The sequence below is a fragment of the Aquarana catesbeiana genome, linkage group LG02, assembly GCF_042186555.1.
Source record: "Aquarana catesbeiana isolate 2022-GZ linkage group LG02, ASM4218655v1, whole genome shotgun sequence".
In the NCBI taxonomy this organism is placed as follows: Eukaryota; Metazoa; Chordata; class Amphibia; order Anura; family Ranidae; genus Aquarana; species Aquarana catesbeiana.
In genome coordinates, this window is record NC_133325.1 from 556,327,843 (window position 1) to 556,353,353 (window position 25,511).

Consider the following 25,511-nt stretch of genomic DNA (forward strand, 5'->3'; position numbering starts at 1 on the left):
CCAGTAACATGATAGCTGGAAAAAGCAGAACTAAAACCTCCTATCTTTTACAACCAAGGAAGGTGCCATCTTAGCTTCTGTTTGGCCTGCAGTGGTTATGATGCTACATATGTTATCAGTTATGACACCAGACATTTGATGATTTGACACTTCAGTTGAGAACACAAATAACTGTTGGTATGCCCTGAATGTAACTATTGCGGGCAACAGAACTAATTATATAGTCCCACGCTTACTGTTAACCAATGTGAATTACCCAAATCACTGGCTGCTGCTCTATTAAGGTACTGTACCTTTAAAATTACATACATAGGTGTTTTGATCGCTACCTGGTTAGATAAAAACAAATCCCCACTTGTGTACTCGTGTTAAATACTTTTGCAATGAGCAATTAAACCAATTTTGTAATAAACAATTGAAAAAACAAATGATGTGAAATAAAGTATGGAGAAATACATAAATGTGTCATTCATAAATTAGTCCATACCCATGTATCGTCATACATGCAGAATGTGATTATTAAATCGTGTTTTTTGAAAGTGCCACTTGGCACTTTAAAAATTGCACGATTGATCATCACATTCTGCATGTATGACGATACAAGAATATGGACTAATTTATGAGCGACACATGTTTATGTATTTATCCATTCTTTATTTTTACATAATTTCACATAATTTGGATTTTTAATTGTTTATTGCAAAATTGGTTTAATTGCTTATTGCAAATGTATTTATCACGTGTACACAAGTGAGAATTTCTTTTTATGTAATCAGGTAGCGCTCAAAACACCTATGAATTTTCTGGGAAACCGTTACATCGATGAGGTTTTATTCTGCTTTAAAGTTTGAAAGTAGCTGGTGCAATATTAAGCAGTTGAGACTTTGCAAAACAAGACTCAATGTTCAATTTACTCCATCAAATCTAAGTGAAGCTTGGGGTCTTAGAGGACTAGCAGTTGCAAAATGCTGTTAGCGTGTCACAGTTCAGTGCTTGCCATTTATATATGACAGTTACCACTCCACAGAGGCTGTGCCAAAGTTAATAAGCTTTAAACAGATCTATATTTAAATAAATGTATTTTTCTCATGTTAAATGCAGTTTAAAGTGCATTAGTGAAGAGCATTCCAACAGTACTGACCAAATTTGTTTTCTGAAAAGAAAAAGGAAACTGGCTCATAGCAAGAATATACCATGTGGAAGAGCAAAACAAAGTGCAAAACTTTATAAAAGTGGCATAAACATTTTAGGATCAAAATGGGTCACAAATACAAAACATGAAGTGATAAATTGCCTTAATCTATGTATATATTTATTTGCACATACATTAACCTCTTCCCTTGTATTTAAAGTGGTTCTAAAGTAAAAAAGTTTTTACCTTAATGCTCTGCATTAAAGTAGAACTTTACCTACAAAAAAAAAAAAAGGGGTACTGGCAGGATTTTTAGTGAAGAAGAGACATGCTATGTGAATTTTAAAAATGCTGAGATGACTGGGCTCTCATGCATGTGCAGGAGTGATGCCATTGCGGCCCAGCCAATAGAAGCGGCCTGGAATTGATATCTGGAAGCCGCTGGGCTAAAGTTATCAGCGGCAGGTGGACATTGCAGCATTGGAAAGAAGGTGAATATAGTGTTGCCAGCTATAACTGGTGGCATTGATCAGAAAAAAATCTGACAGGCTGATTATACACGTCAATTAAAAGATTTACTTGTGTAAAACCAACCTGCCCATACAGGTGTCAAATTCAGCCAGTTCAGCAGGGACGGTTTTAAGAGTGATTGTAAGAGCAGCTTTAAGTGTAATTATAGTTTAAAAATGTAGTAGCCTACAACACTGAGATTTTAATTTTCTGAGGTCAGTTTAGTAACAGATGACTTAATTGGCTGTGAGATTTTTACATTCCTCTTTGCCTTCTGGTGCATCTTTTTTACAACCTTACAGCATTGTGAGCTGTTAGTTTGCATTAACTTATACTTATATACAGACTTATGAATTCAGTGTATTAAGTCATCCACTTTAACATTTAAGGCATATGAATATTTCATAAATTTGCTTGCTTTAATAAATCTATTTCTCCCAAAATATACACAATAATATGCACCCAAAATATGAAGAGTTTTCTTGGAAGTGGCATCTCCAAAGGTGTGCATAGATTTTACAGAATGGATGCATTATATGGATTAAGTTATTTCTCTTTTTCAATAAGTACTATACAAGGTCACTTGGAAAGTTTGCTTATTACTCGAATCAAGGCCCCGTTTTCATCCTTCAGACGCTGGTTATCAGATTTTAGGTCTGTGAGAACCTGAAACAGAAGTATAAAAATCAGGTGGCATAATAGAGCACAGTAGTAAACAATTATTGCAGAAAGGTTTTGAGGTCACATAAGTATATACTTGGTCTAATCCATAAGTGTCCGAGGGAAGAATTCTCCCCACAGCAACAGAGGGGTTTTCCAGTCCAAAATAAAATTGTATCATGCTTCTGACGCTTTGCATACATTTCTTTTGAGGGCACAACAATATCCTTTCGTTACATTACTTTAAACCTTGTATGGTTTTTTTGAGATTTTCTAAAACATGGTTGAACATGGTGCTATGCACATATGGCCTGCCACAGATTATAGACAGTGGTTCATATTGGCCAGGACCAGAAGGCAATCTTTTATTCTCTGAAAAGAATAGACAGTCACGCTTTTGTACTATGACAATACATGTGAATGTGCTCAACACACTTCTTAAGAGCCTATTTCCCAAAAAATAATCTAAACCAGCCATTACATTTTCCCCTGGGGCCACTCCTCTGTTTTAACCTAGGAGTATTTCCTGGGATGAAAGTTTTTCTTCTAGTCACACCAAAGTATGCATTTTATAGTAGACCTTGCAGTCTGAAGTGGCCAAACTCCAGCCAGGAGCCCCATTGTACTGCAAATCCTGGACCTCTAAATCCCCCAAACCTGTAGACAAGTCAGGGGGTGTTTCCTGGCCTGTTCCCAGCCTCCAGTGCATTTCTTACAACTTTCATGCGTCTCGGCACAGAGGGTTCATCTGGTGGAAAGGTTTCAGGAATTTTAATTTTATCCTTTTCACTGTTCCAAAACCAAAAACCCCATATTGGATCTCGAGCCCTGAATGTTTTAATTCACTCTACATTATTCCACATAGAAGGTGTCACGTTGCTAAACACCTTGTTGGTTAAGGGGACTTGGACACCGAAGGTATCCGGTCTCCTGATCAACATTTTGGAGCTTCGGAACCTTTGGCTGTCCCTAGAACTCTGGCCATCTCAACTGAAGGGCATCTGATTAGAATTTGAACAGACAATACCATGACAGTGGCATACATCAACCATCAGGGAGGAACCAGAAGCCTTGCTGTGACAAGAGAATAAAAATAAGTCCTGGTAACTTTACATTACATCCTTGTACACCACTTATATCCCACATAAGGACAATTGTCACACAGACTACCTCAGTCCTTAGTATCTTGACCCAGGGGAATGGTCCCTATACCTGACGGTCCTCAAGGACCTGTGTGACAGGTGGGGGGTGCCAGGCCCCCCCGGTTCCCAGGTTCAACAACAAACTGGACAAGTTTCAGTTCCAGGGATCCTTTGGTGAAAGTAGTGGATGCTCTGGAGCTCCATGTGATCAGCGAAACCCAGTCTAAATTTTTCCTCTCCTAAACTATATATTCTCCTGCATTGTCTGCTCTGCAGGGTGAACATGATAGCATTCCAGTGATCTTAATAGTTCTGAATTAGCCCAGGTGAATGTGGTACTCTGACCGGATCAGACTCATGGCAGACTCCGTGGGCTCCTCAGACAGTCAAAATCTTCTGTGCCAAGTACCAGTTTACTATGTTGTCAGCTTTAACAGTATGGCTGTCGAAGCCCCGATCCTAAGGACCTTTTACAAATCAGCAATTTTCATGATGTGAAAAACTAGACCATTTCCTGCAAGGTCTACTATGAAATGCATATTTCATTTGGCGTGAGGAATGAAAACCTTTATCCCAGGAAATATTCTGTGGGATGATTCTGGCCTTTTTTTCAATTAAGAATGGATCAGAATTTGGCCCTGAGTAATATCAAGTAACAAATCCTAGCAATTATTTGAAACACAACCAGCCTTCTGTTCTTTCAATAAGACCACTGGTGTCATACATTTGGTGCTCCCTAAGCATTCACTTGTCACTTTGAGATTTGAATTTGGTTCTTATGGTTATAAACAAAGACAAGTTGATATTAAAGCTTAGAGCATCCTTCCTCCTGTCTATCCCCAGTACCTCAGAAGGAGATTTGCTATCATCGTCTAATTTTGAGCTGTGTATGTCTAGCTTGTAACCATTTCTTCCATTAGAAAATCTGTATGTACTGAAGTGAATTGATTGACTTCAGTGCAACCAGCCTGTCTATAGATAGATAGATTGAAATTTACCAAATTTCAATCTATCTATTGCTGGCTTTAGAAGCACCCTCTTCTTTTTATTTTTCATTCTTGCCGCCTATAATTTTAGAGGGGCTCTTGGGACCCTAATGTAAGGAGGAGGGTCTCTGATGTAAGAGGGCGTGCCTTTCCGGGACCCTGGCATAGGGAGTGACTCTAGGGACCCTGATGTTAGTGGGGTGACTCTGGTGGGTGGTTTTGGAGACCCTAATGTAAGGGCGGGTGATATAATGATATCACGTGCTGGGCACACGAAAAGCTGCGTCTGGTGGCCACGTTGTTCAGGAATCATAGGTTAGCGTTGAAGGTTTTGTAGAGCAGTACACATTGCAGCAGCTAAGAGTGCGCCTCCATAGCCTTTTAACTTAGATAATTTCAGCTCTGGTAAAGGCCTGTGTACTGGTGTCTGCTGTCCCCAAGTTAAGATTTAAGGCTGTTGAAATGTGACTAATTGAGGTTCTGGCAGGATGTCTGTTTATGTCTGCTAACCATAAACATCTACAGATTATAACTTCCCTCTGACCCATAAAACAGTCACAAAATCCTTCAGTTCTGTCGCCCATGGTTTGTAGGGCAATTAAACCGATTAGGAATACACAGCATGCTGTAAAATGTCTACCCAGGACTAATGGGTATCGTCAAAGCCATTCAGGGCCGGAGACCTCTGCCTAATTCACTATTTCAAAGAATCTACACAGAATTCATAAATTCAAACAGGACAAAGACACATTAATATTAAGTATATATTTGAAATGGGAATATCATACCGAACAAATCGAGGTCATACCAGACTGCGCTATAGTTTACAGAAGGTGAGATAGCTGACTTCTACTTCCTGGGTGACAGGCTTATCCGAAAGACACTGTTTAGTATCCCTGGACACACAATTAAATGCTGTACAATAATCTACCGGTTTCCAGAATGCAACCTGTACATATTGGAAGATATTAAAATTTGGTATAAAACTGTGTGTAAGGGAAGGCTATGATACAGTCATAAACACAGCGACATTCCATGGCCACTCCTCCGCCGCTTAATGGGTCAGATGGTCTCTGACAATACCCCCTGGATATCAGAGAAAAAGAGACTGCTCCTGAAGTTGACAGCTCTCCTGTACCATCAAGCAACTGAAGACCTGTCAAGTTATGAGGGCCAATATACCATCTTGCTCATGGACTGAAATCTTCTGAAACAGGAATTGCAAGTATCCTTCATTTTTCACCCCTTTAGCTTTCTGTTGCTTGTTGTCGCTTTGTTACTTTGTAATATATTTATTTTTTTTTGTAATTTATTTGCACCATTTTTGCCCTTTTCATTAAACTATGTTTTGGAAAGTGTTAAAACGGTCCCTAAGAATTTAATGCAAACTAAAAGAATACCTGTCTCTTGAAGAGCGCTACTGTATATGATACATCTGTGAATTTACCTGTCTGTGGTGACAGCGTGTGTACAGACATTTATTTTAAAATCATAATTAGTATTGCTAATCTTGTGAAATATTCCTGCTTTTTGGTGGTGGTAGGTGGTGGCAGATTAAAGAGTTAATAGCTTAGTTAACTAAACACAGTGACAATTGTTCTCCGCCTGTTGGCACCTAGATTGTGGTCCCACAAGCTGAAAAATCTTTGTGCAGGGTGTGTCAGAGTGGCATTGCTGCATAAGTGACAGCATGGAGTGAGGTTTACCAGTCTTTTTTCATAAATTTGTGAAGACGGCAGGGGTCTGACACCCGTGCTTCATCATAGGTGACGCTGGGGCCCTGATGTAAGAGAGGAGGCTCTAGGGACCCTGAGTTAATGCTGAGGAACCATGGGGACCCTGACCTGAGGGTGGGGGGCGCTAAGGACCCTGATGTTGGGGAGGACTTTGGGGACCCTGCTGTATACAGTGTCTAGGCACAGATTCTGGTCTCTGCTCCCAATTCTAGCTCTCTTTCACACACTTCAAGAGGTGTACACTATCTGACCATGGCAGATTTTCCTGCAACTATGTCAGAATTGCTGAGACAATGAATGGCCTTCATTCATTACTCTCCAGGGCCCAAAAGTGCCAGGCTTCTTCTCCACTTCCAACTTTACTACCCGAGTCAGAAGTGGAACTATCTCCCTTAGAAGGGGTAGACATGAAAAACTTTGAAGATACAGAGGCCATGTTAGAGGAAACCACAGCAAATTACTCACCCCAGCCTTCCAATCAACCTGGTGCTATGGCTTCATGCAACATGCTTGCCAATATAGATATACTCACTTCTGCTATTCTTAATGCCGCGTACACATGGTCAGAATTTCCGACAACAAATGTTCGATGTGAGCTTGTTGTCGGAAAAGCCGACCGTGTGTAGGCTCCAACGGACATTTGCTGTCGGAATTTCCGACAACAAATGTTTGAGAGCTGGTTCTCAAATATTCCGACAACAAAACTTGTTGTTTTAAAGCGTGACATGTTAGGTATCTATTTACTCGGTGTCACATCATCTTTCACATTATACAAAAAAATGGGCTAACTTTACTGTTTTGTTATTTTTTAATTCATGAAACTTTTTTTTTCCAAAAAAAAAAGGCATTTGAAAAATTATTGCGCAAATACCGTGCGAGATAAAAAGTTGCAATGACCGGCATTTTATTCCCTAGGGTGTCTGCTAAAAAACATATATAATGTTTGAGGGTTCTGAGTAATTTTCTAGCAAAAAAAAGATTTTTGCATGTAGGAGAGAAGTGCCAGAATAGGCCCGGTATTGAAGTGGTTAAAAATAGTTAAAGTGTTACTAAAGGCCAATGGCTCTTGCCGCTGCCCAAGTCCCTGTGTGAAGAGGAAGAGAGAAGAGATCCAGCACAGCTATGGATTGATTGAGTACATAGGTAAGTATTTAGGAAGGTGGGGTAGGACCGCAATGCGTTGAGATAAAGTTTTTTCCTTTAAAACCATGTTAAGTAAACAGATCTTTTTTATACTGGTTAAGCAGGATATATTGTACAAAAATGATGCATTTGTTTTTAACGGTTTTATCTCACGGGTATTTATTTCAGTTATATGTACAATAGTATGTATGGACCATGTAACATCAAATAGTAATTCCAAAACTAACCTATCATACACTTTACCATTTGATACTTATTTTTATTTCTGTTACCTTTGTTTATTTCTGTTGCTTGTATGTATGTGCAGTGTAGTGTGTGTGTGTGTGTGTGTGTGTGTGTGTGTGTGTGTATAACACTATATATATATATATATATATATATATATATATATATATATATATATATATATATATATATATATATATATATATATATATATATATATATATATATATATATATATATTTCTCGTTTACACCATTAATTTGGATTCTTATCATTTGGTCTGGTGCTTCCTGCTTTAGTGCATGTTTTTCTGGTAACTAGCAGGGTACCCATAGAAGGTTAGCCGTGTTGTGAGCAGCCTAATCTGAGCCAGTGAGCTCTCTGAATATTTTGTTCTTTTGTATTTACTCATATCAATGTCCCAGCTCCTCTTGGATGCTTTTTTTCTTCATCATTTTCTTCTATCTGAAAGCCACAGCCTCTAACAGACTCTGTCTTGTCAACATGGTCTTGAAAAGGACACCCTGCTTCTAAGTCCAATATTGTCAGATAAGACAACTCATTGCAAGAGCTTATACCTTTATATGCTCAATCCACCAGATTGATGAGGGTTTCCTGGGCATTCCCACATCAAAGCTCTGTTGTATTCAGTTGATACGTTTTCCAAGTTCAACCAGGTTGATGTTCAGGCCTCTGCCAACGCAGCTTATGGCCACAAGGTTCTTCTGCGACACTCCGAGTTGGGTCTGTGAGCCTTTTCTGTTTTGTTAAGTCACTGATACATTTGTGTTTGCCTTGCTGTTGGCCACCCTTTTGATGCCTTGCCTGGGGACGTCCCAGGGTCTATAAATATTCAGTCTGTGTTCTGTGCTGTAGGATTAAGGTCTGCAAATTTAATATCTTGGGGTACAGTGCAAGACACAGGACACCTCTCTGTTCCTGTGCTACTCTGCATGGCTTGCTAAAAAACAAAAACTCAGTTCTCCAGAAGTGGGGTAGGGTTTTAGGGGTTTTTGCCGGTGCCCAATCGCCCATCATCTATGAATATCCAGCCTGTGTCCTTTATACTTTGTACTTCAAGATATGGAATTTACAGATAAGTCAATTCAAATTATTTTAATTTGTTACCTTAAGATCATCTTCCATGTCTGTCATCCTGCGTTCCAAAACCCTCTTCTCCTGTAAAAGAAAAACAAGTTAGCTCTATTTATCTGTAAACCAGTAATTAGGAAGGAAGAACATTGACCACTTACTCTCTTTTCAGCCTCTAGCAGTCCAGCCTGACTTGACGATTGGTCCTGTTTCTGAAATTCATATAATGTGAACAAATGTGTGAACAAAACGTGAAAGAAAGTGTGATATGGATTACTTACAAACGAAATATGCATTTCATGGCAGCCTTATACAATAAAGAGTTAATATATTTAACCACTTCAGCCCCGGAAGGATTTACACACCTTAATGACCAGGCCTTTTTTTTTGCGATACGGCACTGCGTCGCTTTTAGGCTCCATTCACACTAGCGCGTTTTTTGATGCATTTTGCAGAAATGTACGGGAATTTTTTAACATGGGTTCCTATGGAACATGTTCACATCAATGCCTATTTGTTTCTCTGCATTTTTGGAAAGGGTCAGGGACTTTTTTTCATGCAAAATGCAGCGTTTTGCATGTAATAGAATTCAATGGACAAGCATCAAAAACGCAAGTGCACCGTTTTTGCAGCGTTTTTGATGCATTTTTGATGTGTTTTTGCCGTTTTTTTTTTTTTTTTTTTTTTAATTTTTTTTAGACTGTAAAAAAAAAAAAAAAAAAAAAAAACGCAAAACGCAAATCGCGGCAAAAACGCTGCTCAAAAACGTGGCAAGCATGAAAAAAAAGCCTCCAAAAACGCTCAAAAGCAACATGCATAGGTGTGAATCGAGCCTAACTGACAATTGTGCAGGCATGCAATGCTGTACACAAACAAAATGTATGTTTTTTTTCCCCCACAAATAGAGCTTTCTTTTGGTGGTATTTGATCACATCTGCGGTTTTTATTTTTTGCGCTATAAACAAAAAAGACAATTTTGAAAAAAGATCAATATTTTTTTACTTTTTGCCATAATAAATATCCCCCCAAAAAATGTAAAATGTCTTCATCAGTTTTAGCCAATATGTATTCTTCTACATATTTTTGGTAGAAAAAAAAAAATCGCAATAAGCGTATATGGATTGGTTTGCGTAAAAGTTATAGCATCTACAAAATAGGGGATACTCTCATTGCATTTTTAATTATAATTTTTTTTTTACTAGTAATGGTCGTGATCAGTGATTTTTAGCGGGACTGCAACATTCTGACGAACAGATCGGACACTTTTGATACTTTTTTGGGACCAGTGACATTTATACAGCGATCAGTGCTAAAAATAGCCACTGATTACTGTATGACACTGGCAGGGAAGGGGTTAACACTAGGGGGCGATCAAGGGGTTAATTGTTCCCTAGGGAGGTGTTTCTAATTGTGGGGGAGTAGACTGACTGTTTCTAGTGATCAGAAACAGTGATCTCTCTACTCCTAGACGATCTCTCTCTACTTCCTGTCAGAATGAGCATCTGTTTACATTGACAGATCCCCATTCTGGCTCTCTGTGGAGCGATCGTGGGTGGCCAGCGGACATCGCAGCCGTCGCGCTTGCTGTTGCTCCTACGGCGATTCGTGCAGCCGTGCCAACCTGCCGCAGTATAATGATGGCGGCTGGTCAGCAAGTGGTTAAATGTAGATTCTTCAGTACAGTAACCTGTAGCAACTAAAAATAATTTATTTTGTAACAGTCTAACTTCTGTACAAAAAAACTCTGTAAAGATTTTTGATTAAATAAGACAGCGTCTTCAGTTGTGCACGTAGGAAATGTTGACCATAAAATTGTAATCTAAAGATGATCAAGTCATATATTTAAATGTTTATATCCCTTTCGTAAACTTTCAGAGATTATCTATAAACCATAAGGCTCCGTCCACACTGCTCCTAGAAGCTGCTGTTAGCATTTGTTTCTGTCCCTAGAAGCTAAATATTGGTATCCTATGTGTCCATGCACACTACTAGCGTTTTTTTGAGCTTCAGCATCTGGGAGCAGAAAAAAGTTTCTTGGAGCATTTTTCCAGCAGAAACGCACCTAGATGCTACTAATAGTGTTTTTTTTTTAGCTTTGTCCCCCCCCCCCCCCCTTTTACTGTAAGAATTCTAATAAAATATGAACACTCCAAAATGTTTGCTAAAGTGCTGCTACAAAAATCTATTACCAATGTTTTTTATCCATAATTTTTTCTGTGCAATTTTTTTTTGTGCGTGGGGCCTAAATGATTAAGACAATGTTTGTTTTTTTTTTTTTTACTAAAGCTGGAGAGTGCAAAATCAGTCTCACTTCTGCGGGGAAACCAATTGGCTTCTAACCTCAGCTTGTTCAATTAAGCTTTGGCAATAAAACCTGAAAGCTGATTGGTTTCAAAGCAAAAGTGAGACTGATTTTGCACTCTCCAGCTTTAGCAAATAAACCCCATTGTGTCAAACAGCAGACTTTTGAATGTAAACAAAGAAATAGTTACACTGGCTTAGGACTGTGGTGGCAACACTCAGAGCACAAAAAAGCAAAAGGCATAGATGAGGTTTATTTGAAAAGCTGCTTGGTGTCCTTCGATCTGAGTCATTAGGTGTGGGAGTTATGCCCCGTACACACGGTCGGATTTTCCGATGGAAAATGTCCGATCGGAGCGTGTTGTCGGAAATTCCAACCGTGTGTGGGCTCCATCGGACATTTTCCATCGGATTTTCCGACACACAAAGTTTGAGAGCAGGCTATAAAATTTTCCGACAACAAAATCCGTTGTCGGAAATTCCGATCGTGTGTACACAAATCCGACGGACAAAGTGCCACGCATGCTCAGAATAAATAAAGAGATGAAAGCTATTGGCCACTGCCCCATTTATAGTCCCGACATACGTGTTTTACGTCACCGCGTTCAGAACGATCGGATTTTCCGACAACTTTGTGTGACCGTGTGTATGCAAGACAAGTTTGAGCCAACATCCGTCAGAAAAAATCCTAGGATTTTGTTGTCGGAATGTCCGAACAAAGTCTGACCGTGTGTACGGGGCATTATTGCGTTTTGCAGATTTGCACTACATTCCATTTAACATGGTTTCCTATGGAACACGTTCTGTAGTACAAATCTGTACAATGCAAAAAGCACTAAAAATGCATAGGTGTGAATCCAGCCTTAAGCCTAGTTTCACACATGTGCGGTGCGAATCAAAGCTCAGGTTTCACTGGGGAGATAACAATCTCCTGTTCAACGGATTCATTGCGTTTTTGCTCAGGATTAGAAAGCAGGGAGAGGGGGAGGGAGGGGGGGGGGGGGGGGGGGGAGAGGGGGAGGTGTAGTGAGGAGAAAGAGAAAATCCTTGTTCAGAACGCAATGCATCTGCGAATCAGATGCGTTCCCATAGGAGATAATAGGCTTGTAGTTCGCACCGCAATGCCCAAAAAACGCACACGTTTTTTGTGCAATGCGCAGTGCGAATGCAACGCACATATGTGAACCAGATACATTCATATGAATGTATTTTAAAATGTCCTGCGAATTAGATGCGGTGTAAGCCGCATCTAATTCGCATAGGTGTGAACCCGGGCTCAAGGTTTCCCTTACAGATGGCTATGTATTTTAATTACATTCTACCCACCATAGCCTATTGAAGCAATGTGCTGATTTATTATAATAAAGCCTTAAAGCTTTTCAGTGTTTACTGCTGTTGTGATCACTTTTATAAAATGTTTGGATGTTCTCTTGAAGATTCATGGTGTGCTGGCTTTGAGTCACAGCATTTTAAAATTGGGTTCATAGATGGCAATAGAAACCTACAGAAGTTCTAACTCCTCCCCACTATCTATAACAAATTTTTGGGGGCTTATACTGGGCTTTTAGTTGTCAAGACGTAACAGAGGTTTACCTCCAGTTAAAACTTAGAAGCATACTGCCAGGTATACAGTATGCCCAGGTCTTATGTGTTCTTCAGTCTAAAAAGGAATGCAATGTCCAGATTAGCAGAAGCCTAGGATGGTGGGATACCGTTGTTGGGAATAGTGTGGCCACAAAAATTGGAACTGGCATAGTCATAAAGAAGGGTACAATACCGTAATCTGGCCCTAGTGTTCTTTCCAAATTTTTGTATTTAATTCAGTGTTAACTAAATAAATCCAGTTGAATTTATATATTAATAATCAAGTGCTAATGCTTTTCAACTAGTAACAATGTCTCACAAGGAAGGCACCTGGTAAGTGTATGGAATATTCATATTCCGTCTTGTGTTGGAAGTCTTGTTGCAAGGGGTTACTACACAAGTTGTTAATCAATTGTAAATTGGTATTACTTAACCTTCGCAACTCTTTCCAGCTTGGCTTTAATATCTGCAAGCTCCAACTGGGCTTCACGGAGGTTGCTTTTAAGCTTCTCGTTTTCATTGTAGGCACTCTCGTATAGCTAAATAAAAAAAAAGACCTTAAATCAGATATTTGTAAAAGGAGAGTGATCAAAAGTAGTAGTTTAAACAACATTGCATAATGCCAAGCTTTCCTCCTTTAGTAACGGATCATTTTTTTAGAGAGTCCAATTGAAGTGCGGCTTACTGTCATGTTTTGGCAAGGAATAAAGGTGTGGCTGGGCATGGTTTTAAATTTAGTTTGGTTAGGTATGTACCATGATCTGCAATTTAGCTAATTTGTAGCTTTGTGAACAGGTGCATACAATGTTTATATTAAGTGATATTCTTTAAATGCATAAATAATAAAGAATAAGTTCACTTTTGGAACATGTTACATGTTCCACCCATTTTAGGGTGGAATATGTAAGGGCTCTTTCACACGGACGATCCGTATGTCCGTTTTTCATCCTTCCGTTTTCGGATGAAAAACGGACATACATGTATCCCTATGGAATAGCAGATGTCAGCGCATGAACGTCCGCTGACATTCGACCCGCTCCGATCCGAAAAAGTGTAACGAGGAAAACCCTACTTTTCCATCTGTTTTTGGATCGGATCGGGTGACGACAGACTCTACGGTCCGTCATCACCCGATCCCCCCATAGGGGAGAGCGGCGCTCTGACAGGTCCATCGCTGCACAGTGTGCAGCGACGGACCTGTCATCCTCCTGCTCAGCGGGGATCGGCGGAGCGATCACCACTGATCCGCCCCATGTGAAAGAGCCCTTACATGTTCCTGCATTTGCACCTTTTCCCCTTGATCCCCCTCTCCCTGTGACAGTGGGCGGGGACCTTCTCCTCGCATCTGCTGTCACAATTTGAAAAGAGCGCAGCTGTGCACGGCTCTACCCTGCAGTTTCCTGCATGATTAAAGAATATGTTACCCCCATCATTTTATATTCCTGACATGGTTTGTGTTACCATGTACTTGTGTTATAAAGTATCATGTTCTTGTTGTATTGCTTCTTTGTGTTAACTGGTGATCCTGCTAGTCCCCCTGCTTTCCTATTTCAGACTGACCATACTAGACATGAGAGCACTTCCATCCCAGTGTGGTCAGTTTTCTGATTGTGATGTAAGAACAGCCTGCCTGTCCCCCAGTAGTCTTCAACTTGTGCAGACATGTCCCCCTGCCCAGCCATTCACTGGGAAGTTCAGTGCGCTGCTGTTTCTCCACCCCCACCTCTCAAGGCCCGCATTCAGCCAAGAACAGAGATTGTGATCACTTACAAAAAAATTAAAAGGGTATTTATATTTTTTTATATAAATACTGTATGTAGCACTACCACCACAGGGGCTGCAGATGACTGGCTTCCCCACTCCTGCACAGCCAGGCAACAAGCATTTCCCACTTTAATCCAGACACAAGGAACAGTCTTTGAGTTTGGTTTTTGTTGTTTATTAGGGGTAATAACTTGAATGTGGAAAAGGAATTATGGGATGCCCAGCTTGATTGCAACAATAAACAGGGACACTCTTCCTCCCTATGTACACAATCCTGAAGCTGTCCTCCTTCCTGGACACTGACAGTCTGATGATCGAAAATGCAAAAACCTCTTAAGAAGGAGCTCTCCGTCCCTTAGAAAGTAGCACAATGTATTGTGGGCTGCATACCAGAGTATCTCCAACTCCACTGTAGGCACTGATCCCAGATCTACTGCCAGCCCACCTGGCTGCTTCTTCACCAGCCTACCCGACTGCTCCGAAGATCTCCCAGGGCAAGGGAAAGGTTAAGCACAGCGTGGTCTTCCTGAAAGGTTTGCTACATGTGGCAGTTTCCCTTTCCAAGCCTGCCCGAGCTCCAGCCTGAGGCAAAGGCCCCCCCCCCAAAAAAACTAGGGCCCCCCTCCAAGGCCACCGACAGTCTCCTCAGCACTCCATCTTCCACCCGACTCCCCCGCTGGCCTGACTCATCCATGGGCTGGCTCAGCCACCCTACCAGGCTGGGGACTGCCTGGGGATTGGCAAAGTTTCCCCAAGTATGCAGATCAACCCTCCTGGCCAACACCCACTAACTTCTCGAAATTTCTCCAAACTTCTAGAACCAGGGAGAGGTACCAGAGACCTGCCTGTATGAGTCGTAGTAAACCCTGACCCAATTTAGACTCACAAGTTAACTATGAGGCTGAATCTATATATATCCATATATATCTATATATATATATATATCATATATATATATATATATATATATATATATATATATATATATATATATATATATATATATCTCTCTATCTATATATATATTTGCCTACACTGACACTAGTAGCACAGTTGTTTTACAAGGTAAGAGTTCACATATACTTTAAGATAAAGGAATTTTAACTTGCCTATAAATTCCTCACCTTAGAGTACAGTAGAGGACAAATACCACACTTCCTTCTGTTCCTGTTTATTTTGCATTGTTTGCTTAAAAACTAAAGTCTTATTGGGTGAAGTAGGGTTCTAGTAGTATGCTCAGGGGGTGTGTCCAGCAAAGCTTTGTTCATTTTCAATCACCTGAAGGTAGCAGACTAGAATCCAGGGTCTAATGTCCAGCCTGTGTCCTGTAGTGTACTGAAAAATATGGAGTTTACAGGCAAGTCAAAGATCTTTTTTTTCCTTGTGAGTTATTTAAATGGTGACCGGTCTGAGGGATAAAACATATCAAGAGCGACTTCAGGAACTTAATATGTATAGTCTGAAGGAAAGAAGGAAAAGGGGAGACATGATTGAAACCTTCAAATACATCAAGAGGGGTAAATAAGGTTCAAGAGAGCAATATTTTCAATATGAAAGATCAAGAACACAGGGACATGACCTCAAACTAACTGGAGGAAAGTTCAAAACTAATCTTAGAAAGTATTATTATACTGAAAGGGTAGTCAGTGCCTTGAATAGACTTCCAGCATAGGTAGTGAGTCAGTCAACAGTAACGCCCCATACACACTGTCGATTTTCCAATGGAAAATGTTTGATGGGAGCTTGTTGGAAATTCCGACCGCGTGTAGGCTCCATCGGACATTTTCCATCGCAAAAAAATTTTTCAACCACAGTGGCAGGTTCCCAGTCGTTACTACTTTTCACGCAAGGCCGTTCCATTTCTCTACCATCACGTGGAAGGGAATATTCTGGCATCGTTGGGCAAGGCAGTCAGCCGTAAAATCCACCTTACTGCTGACACGTGGTCCAGCAAGCATGGGCAGGGACGATATATTTTGTTCACAGCACACTGGGTAACACTGCTTGCAACTCGAAAGGATGCAGGACAGGGCTCGGTGCTGCAGCTTGTTATGCCCCCACGTCTCCATACAGCCGGTGGTGATAATGCCAGACCTGTGAGCTCTACCCCCCTCCTCCTCCGCCACCTCCATGCCCTCTGCAGAATTGTCCTATGAACATCAGGAACCCCCTAAGCGTTCAAAGGGCTATTCCCAGAGTCAGGCTAAAAGGTGCCATGCAGTGCTTCAGCTGGTGTGTTTAGGGGACAGGAACCACACTGGAACAGAGATTCTTGCAGCTCTGCAGGGACAGGCTCAGAGGTGGTTCACCCCACACACCACGCAAGCTGGAGCCAGGAATGGTGTGCAATAATGACTCAAACCTTTTGTCCGTCCTTAGACAGGGAAAATTGACACGTATCATGCCTGGCACATGTCCTCAGTTTGGTGGTGCAGAGTTTCCTAAATACATACCCAGGTTTGCAAGATGTGCTAAAGCTGGTCAGAAGAGCCTGTAGCCATTTCAGGCGGGCATACACAGCCAGTGCTCGGTTGGCTGAAATTCAGCATGAAATCCACCTGCCCGTAAACCGCCTGATTTGTGACATGCCCACCAGGTGGAACTCAACTTTGTCAATGCTGCAGCGGCTATACATGCAGCAGAGGGCCGTCAACGAGTACCTGTGCGAATACGGCACGACGACAGGCTCAGGCCAACTCAGCTTTTTTTCCCCCACGCCATTGGCTGATCATTAAGGATGCATGCACTGTGTTGTCACCAACTGAGGAGGCCACAAGGATGGTGAGCTGTGACAGTGCATGCATCAGTGACACAATTCCTGTTGCGTTCCTGCTGGGGCAGACTCTGCGTGGCATTATGGACAGGGCACTGGAGGAAAAGGAGGACTTCCTTTCCTCTCAAGGCCCACTTTATCCAGACACCATCATTCCTATGTCACAGAACACACAGGAGGAGAGAGGGGAGAGGGATGAGGAGGAGGATTGTGGCACTTTCATAGGCTTCGAGGAAGAGGAAGACATGCGTTAATCTGTAAGCGATGGCTTTCAAACCCCTGGACCCTTAGGAGTAGTACGTGGCTGGGAGGGGGAAGTTCCAGATGCTGTCGTCCTGAGTGACCCCGAGGAGTCTGCTTCTCAAGCCTCTGCAAATTTGAGGCGCATGGGCAACCTCATAATTCAAAAATACACAAATAGACAGAGCTACAATGGGGCCAGAAAATAAGAGGACTGATAAAAAACTGAAATAGGTTTAATAAAATGCACGCCAAAATGAATAAAAAGTCACAACAATCAAATGGAAAGAATGAATGTGAAAGATAAATGAGAAGACATCAATTCCATTGCTGAAATATGCTGAAAAACAGATATGATACTGCCAGCAGCCAAATGGTTAATATCGGCAAATGTATCCCATGTGTGGACCTGAAGGAAGCTTCAATGTTCCAGCTGTGCAGGGGGGTGATGGAATGTCAAATGATCACTCGCAGTGCTGCAAACAATGAAGGAACTGTAAGCTGCGTCCCCATAGGGGGGGATGTGGAGAGCAGATGCAGTGTGGCTAGCAGCGGTCCCTTAAATGCAAAGGCTGGAACCAGTGCCACCGTGTCTTGTGCTCCGTGCCAGGGGGAAGGGGGGTTGATGACCTGTGGAGCGAGCAGCGGAAACAGAGCCGACAAGCCTGCTGGACAAGTGTGTGACTGACGTCACAGGGAACCCTTCGGATGTGCGGACTCTGGATCTGGAAGCCGGGGAACAATGTCACAGCTGAAAACCGGAAGCATCCAGGGGCTGGACGGAACGAGAGCTCAATGTTGCCGTGGCAACTGTGACTAACATGTTTCACGCGCCTGCGCTTTGTCAAAGTCCTGTCCTCATACTTCAAAGCCTGCGAAAGGACCCAAGAATACGTGGCATAAAGGAGAAGGATGATTACTGGTTGGCAACCCTCCTTGACCACCATTATAAGGGGAAGGTCTCAGAACTCATCCCGTCCCCACAGAGAGTGCAGAAGATAAAATCTCTTAAGGACACGTTAAAGAGAATTTTATTGAACGTTTTTCCAGACTCCAGTAGGTTACAGTGTTGTGGAAAACGTATTTTTGAGTCTTCTGTTGGTCAAGAGAGGAGCGTTGGAAAAGGTGTCCGCCTAAGTGAGGCATTTCGTAATTTTTTAGTCCTCGCTGCCCAGGGCTGTCAGCTTCCACATCCCATTAGCAGCGTCTGCATCACATGGTGGACAATTACCTCAGGGCCAAAACAGAGATGGAGCTTTCTTTCCAGCTGACGATCCACTGACTTACTGGGTCCTGAGAATAGACCACTGACCAGAACTTGCCCCGTATGCTATTGAGTTGTTGGGCTGCCCTGCATCCAGCGTGCTTTCACAATGGGCATTCAGTGCTGCAGGAGGTTTTGTTACTGATCATAGAACTCGTCTGTCCACAGACTCCGTGGATCGTTTGACTTTTATAAAAATTAATCAGTCCTGCATTACCAGCTATGAAGCCCCTGATGGTGATGTCACTGATTAAATCTTTTTGAGATGTGGAATCTCTACAAGACTTTGTGGCTGCCTAGCTTTGAGGGTATTCAATCATTTCATCTGGAAGAATGTTTTTGGTATAGGTTTCATGGGCACAATGAACACCCAAAGACCAATTTTTCAGCACCTGTTTGACAGGTGCATATCATTGCAATTTTTTTTTTTTTGCCTTCATCAAGAGTACCTCTATAGGGTTACAGTGGGAAGGCACCCCCGACACTCAAAGAGTAATTTTTCGGCACCTGTTTGACAGGTGCAAATCATTGTAATTTTTTTACAGCAAGCCCAATTCTTGCTTTCATCAAGATTACCTCTATAGGGTTACGCTGGGAAGGCGCCACCAACACCCAAAGACCAATTTTTATGCACCCGTTACTTCTATACATAGACAAAGTGACACCAGAATGTATCCAAAAAAATCTCTAATCTTGTTCCCAGTGCACTACATTGTGGTCTCATCATACAAACTGGCTCCCCAGCTGTTGCTGAGCAAAATAAAAGGCAGCTTGCAGGGAAATGTCATTGTTTTGGGCTTTATAAATGCAATTATTGCTGCAGCAGATTCTAGACATGGTACAGATCTGCCACTTTACAGGTAGATTAAGGGGACCCCCCCCCCCCCCCAGGCACTATATTGGAAGGATTTTTTTTTTCATTTTTTTGCTTTCACTTTAAAAATCAAAAAAATAAATCACTGCTCATTTAAAAATGAAGTTTTTCACAAACTTTTTTTTATTGATACATGTCCCCCAGGGCAGGACCCCTATAACTATTGTATGCCCAATTACTTGCATATAAGCCTTCAAAATGGGCACTTTTGATTTTTGACGTTCGGGTCCTATTGACTTTAATGGGGTTCGTTATTCAGGTCCAAACTTTCACGGTGTTTGAAAGTTCTGGTGCGAAACAAACAGCGTTCCAGTCGGCCCATCCCTAATTCTCACTAAAAGCTAGCCAATCAATCAGGCATCCTTGTTTTCAATTACAATACCACCAATTCGTTTTATTAGTTTCTGGGATTTTTTTTTATTGTTCTCCAATCCCTTGGTTTCACCCAGTCACAGAACAAAAAAAACAAAAACACACAACATTAAAATCCACATTGTCACCTGCTCAAGACTGCTGTCTGTGTTGATGCTTTTGGATGATTCAGTCTGTGCCTGCATAGATCCATCCGCTTGTGAGGCTGTTATCCCACTGCTGAAGCTTCTGGTGTCTGAGCAGACCCTGTTGCTGGACAGTGAATGTAAAGTGCCGATGTCACACGGACACCAAGATGAACATCCCACTGTACTGTGACATGACATTAGGTATGGCATGTCATATTTTTTTTGGGGGGGGGGGGGTTACCTAGTTTTGACAAGTACCCAGCTCCCACTTTTGCTCGGGCCACCTAGGCGACTCGAGCAGAAGTTTTCCTCTCCCTTTCCCTCTCTACAATCTTCTAGGACACGTCACAGGTCCTAGAAGATTGCCCGGCCATTGAGAAGGCGCAGCGCGACTCGTGCATGTGCAGTGCACACCCGACTGTGAAGCCGCAAGCTGTCACAGCTGGGTGCCCACACTTGTGATCCCGTAGAGAACCAAGGGTCCAGGTGGCCGTATCGCTGGATCGTCGGACAAGTGAGTGTGTGTTTATTAAAAGTTAGCACCTACACTTTTTGTAGCTGCTGACTTTTAATTAACACAAAACCAAGTGGAACTCAGCTTTAAATGTCCCAATTGGTTAATTACTCAGTCAAGCTAAATAATGCCTTTTATGTCAGATTCAGCTTACATTAAGTCAAAATTGTAAAATTCAGTTATATCAAACCTTTTTGAAATCTTTTCGTGATTCTTCGTCAGGTTTACTACTAAGTGATGCCAAGCGATTCTCTCGTTGCTGTGTGTATGCGTTCACTCGAGCAGCTGCACGGTCACTGGCACTTTCTGATGTCGTTAGGCCTAGGCCACCAGAATCCATCCTATAATAGGATAATGCAATTGTAAAACTAGAACAAAACAAGTTATCCAACAAGACAAGGGCAGCAGCAAATGTGTTAAAACAGCAACCAAATTACTGTTTAGAGCAGCCAAAAATATTATTGCCCTTTCAGACTTATGTACTGAAGTAGCACATGGTATAATATGGTAACACCCAGCACTTTGCATTGCATTAGTTTAGAAATGCATCCAATGATATCAGAGAAAAGTAACTCAAAATATTTACAAAGTTTTTTTTCTTTTACAGAGGCTCAAAATATATCTAAAGTGATAAAAAAAAGTGATAACTTCTCTCTAGAGTCACAAGCTCTCTTTAGAGTTAGTTATATCTAGTTCATGTAGCCCTGGGACACTGAGTCTGCTGATGCAGGCTACTGGTGATGGGGCAGAGCCGAATGTAAAAAAGTATATTACATTTTTTAACAAATCCTTAGCTGGATTACATGGTGTGTTTTTAAAATCTGCCTGAAAGTCGGCTTAAAAAAAAAAAAAAAAAAAAAAATCCCTTCTACTGTTTCACTTTGTCATGTATTTCATACTCATTTTAAAACAATGTTGTTTATTTACTAAAGCTAGAGAGGGCAAAATTTGTCACAATACTGCAGAGAAACCAATCAGATTCTAACCTCAGCTTGTTTAATTAAGCTTTAGCAATAAAACCTGGAAGCTGATTGGTTTCTCTGCAGAAATTGTGACCAATTTTGCCCTCTAGCTTTAGTAAATAAACCCCAATGTATTTTAGACGTGCACTACCAACAAAAATTTGTTTAGCCACTTGCCGTCCATCCGCCGCAGTTGTACTGCGGCAGAATGGCACGGCTGGGCGAAACGACGTTATATAACGTCACTTTGGCCTGTGGGTGTGCCCAACGCGAGTGCCCGGCGGTCTCGATCACCGCCGGGCTCCCGCGATCACCGCTGAGACACGGAGAACCCGGAACTGTGTGTGTAAACACAGTTTCCAGTTCTCTGAGGGGAGAAGTGAGAGATCAGATTGTCTGTTCATACAGAGTTAAAAAAAATGAATAATAAAAATGCTATAAATCTATCCCCTATTTTGTAGATGCTATAACTTTTGCGCAAACCAATCAATATGCGCTTATTGCGATTTTTTTTTTTTTTTTTAACCAAAAATATGTAGAAGAATACATATCGGCCTAAACTGAGGAAAAAAATTTTTTTTTATATATTTTTGGGGGATATTTATTATAGTAAAATGTAAAAAATATTGCGTTTTTTTGTTTATAGCGCAAAAAATAAAAACCACAGGTGATCAAATACCACCAAAAGAAAGCTCCATTTGTGGGAAAAAAAGGACGTCAATTTTGTTTGGGTGCAACATCACACAACCGCGCAATTGTCAGTTAAAACGTCGCAGTTCCGAATCGCAAAAAGTGCTCTGGTCAGGAAGGGGGTAAAATCTTCCGGGGCTGCAGCGATTAATTTCATTTTCACTTAATTCTTTTTTTTGTTTTTTTTTTTAAATCGGATCATTCGTTACGATCGGCATTCGTAACTTCAGATGCTATTCGTATTCGTTTAGATGCGGCATTCGTTACTTTGGATAATTCGTAACTTCGGATGCATTCATATTCCTTCCGTTCCATTCATTTAGATGCGGCACTTCGGATAATTCGTTACAGTTAGTTTAGCAAAATTTGAAAGGCAATTCCAATAAAAATTTGAATCCAATCTATCCCAAATTAGCTGCTATGGCGCAGAGACCTGAATAGAAGAATTGCTGACTTTGGCTATTTTTACCTATAATTTAATAGTTTACAATAATAAAAAAAATGATAGGTTGAATCTTTTTTTCGTTCTTTTGGATTTTCTTTCGATCTGACAATTAGTTTTTGTATGCATTCATCAAAAGAGTCTTTTGTTCGGATGCTTCCGAATGAATGAATATGCCAAATTTTGTCTGACAACGAATTCATAACGAAACAAATTGCACATGTCTAGTGTATTTACAAAGCATTTCATAAGCACTATGGGGGTTATTTACTAAAGGAAAATCCACTTTGCACTGCAAGTGCACTTGGAAGTAAAGTCGATGTAGATCCGAGGGGGACATGCAAGGAAAATAAACAGCGTTTTAACTTGCACATGATTGGATGATAAAATCAGCAGAGCTTCCACTCATTTCGGATCTACCCCTTAGATTGAGAGCGAGTGCACTTCCAAGTGCACTTCCAAGTGCACTTTCAAGTGCACTTGCAGTGCAAAGTGGATTTGCCTTTCATAAATAACCCCCAATGCATTATCTGAAGAGACAGTTTGCAGGAAGAGCAGTGTCCTCAAGTCACAACTTGGATGGCTCTGAACTCTGTGTGTGTATATTATACACACACACACACATCAATTCTGTATAATGGTGTGTATCTCATTATCTGCTGGTGGCTGACATAGCTTACTGTACTTTTAACATACCTACATCACTTGGCAACTTAATAAGCATGTAACAGTGCCTGAGATATTGGCTAAAATGAACTGGCTGTAATTTTCACCCTTCAAGTAAACAAAATACACTTGTAGGCTTATTGCTTGCACTGTTCTTCTCTTGGTTACACTGCATTTCTTTTGTACATCACGAGACACAGAGCAGGCTTAATAATCAAGACTACCCAGGTTATGCAATTGTGAAAAACATAGCTAAAGTGCATAGATATAGATCAGTATAACTTAAATATCCAAAAAAATGTATTTAATGAAACTAACCATCTCTGAGTAAAAATAAGACCTGTGCATATACTACTTATATATTTATGCAATTTTCACTTTTTTTGTCTATCAAAAAAAGTGGTGCCACTGCTTTCACACTCCTTTCATCAGGGAGCTCCCTGATGATGTCTCTTTCAGATGAAACATATTGAGGCGGGGTTATTGGATACTATACATCACATCCTATCACTGGAACGCGCGCCGGTTCTGGGATTGGAGTGGGTGCGAGCTGCGATTATGTTACCTACCACTGTATAGTTGGAGTGCCTGTTTGCACCATAAAGGTTTACATTGTTTTTTTTTTTTTTTTAAGCAGTTCAATAAATTTTGTTGTGCAATGATTCTTCTTCTCCGGGTCTCCTTTATCTTGAAGCTGTTTGGAACATTTAATACCATAGAGAATTCTGTGCTTTGGAGATCCCTGGTGGCTGGAGCAGGGAACGTCAGAGTTGCCTACAATGCACACTTTGTCAGACCCTTTATTAGGTTTTAGGGTCATAGGGCTCTGGTGAGTGCATTGATTTCTTGGGAGAGGCACAGAAGAACACTTTCAGAGCGATTTTCATCACCATTCTTACTAGGCACCTTCACTACTACTGTTATGCACATTGATTCTCTTTGGACTTGTGAAAGCACTGGCACTTTATTTTTGGATACAGACTTTTTTATATTTATGTATTTTTCACTTATTTATTAGTTAATACACAGTCTTATTTTCACATGGAGTTTTATTTCGTTTCATTGAATTAATTTTGCAGTTTTTGACTATTTTAATATGTTATATTGATCTATATCTATGCACTTTAACGCTGTTTTTCACAATTATATATGCAACCAAGAGGTAGTCCATTTCAGCAGTTGTTTGCATTTTAATATTGCTACAACGCATAGCACAGGCATATATTTGTTGTTTGCATCTGGGTTATGCGCCACCTACAGGTCAATGGACACTGGCAACAAAGACAGGAAGTCCTTCCCTATATAAACCCCCCCCCCAGAGAATATCAGTTTCTGCACAAATTGACAGACTCTCAAGAGTTCCCAGTTGGGATCAAGAGTGGGATGAAACAATTAGTTGGTCAGCCGATTAGTTGTCCTGCATACAGAATGCATTATTTGTTTACATATCAGAAAACACAGTGCAGCACATACACAGTATACCATCCATAAATGTCAATAAGTGAATTTGTAAATGTGTGGGGAGCAATGCCCATGGAACATGTAGTCCTGGGCAGGAAAAGGACGTGATTTAAAGTGACTCTAAAGGCAGAAGGTTTTTTACTGTAATGCATTCTATGCATTACGGTAAAAAACCTTCTGTGACCAGCGCCTTCCTTTATAATTACCCGGATCGGGGCTGCTCTTTGCAAAACCACTGCACAGAGCAGGTGAGTATGACATATTTGGTTTTAAGGAAAAAAAAAAAAAAGAAAATCCAATGTTTACAGTCACTACAAAGGGCTCTGTGCAGGGAAGATCAGCACCTGAACCCAGAGAGGGTGGTGGCTGATAGACTGGAGGTAATATAAAGCATTACATTCTATCCATGCAAAAAAGTCTCAGCCTTAGTACTACTTAAAGATTCATATCCCCCCCCCCCCTTCATGTCTGACTCCAAGTTTGAATACCCTGTATATCCTATTTCTGGGGATATTTTTTGTATAAGATATATAGTGTATGTATATATATATATATATATATATATATATATATATATATATATATATATAAATATATATAATATTTATTACGTATATATTAACCCCTTATTGTAGTGATTTGATGTTTTTGTACTATAAAAAAAGGGCTAATTTTTGTTTTCTAACCCCATCATGACAGGTAATACAGAAAGCTACTATTAAATGGTCTTTGTGACAGCAAACGCAGGTAGCTTGCATCGAGAGAGTCCATTATGCATAATACTATACTACAGTCCTGTCTGAAAATCTGCAAAACAGTGTTTTGGACCGTCAACATTTTTATTTAACCA

General features: G+C 40.8%; 1 protein-coding gene across 1 annotated transcript in view; it reads right to left on the bottom strand.

The window, feature by feature from the left end:
* Positions 1 to 736: 736 nt before the first annotated feature.
* LOC141128608 (protein phosphatase 1 regulatory subunit 12B-like) overlaps positions 737 to 25,511 on the bottom strand; it is a 103,066-nt gene continuing 78,291 nt past the window's right edge. Inside the window, exons 4-8 of the mRNA XM_073615996.1 lie at positions 20,631 to 20,781; positions 12,946 to 13,050; positions 8,788 to 8,838; positions 8,663 to 8,713; positions 737 to 2,308 (exon numbers count right to left, since the gene is read on the bottom strand). Of these exons, the coding sequence (XP_073472097.1) occupies positions 2,222 to 2,308; positions 8,663 to 8,713; positions 8,788 to 8,838; positions 12,946 to 13,050; positions 20,631 to 20,781 (445 nt within the window). The 3' untranslated portion in view covers positions 737 to 2,221. The remainder of the gene's footprint in view (positions 2,309 to 8,662; positions 8,714 to 8,787; positions 8,839 to 12,945; positions 13,051 to 20,630; positions 20,782 to 25,511) is intronic.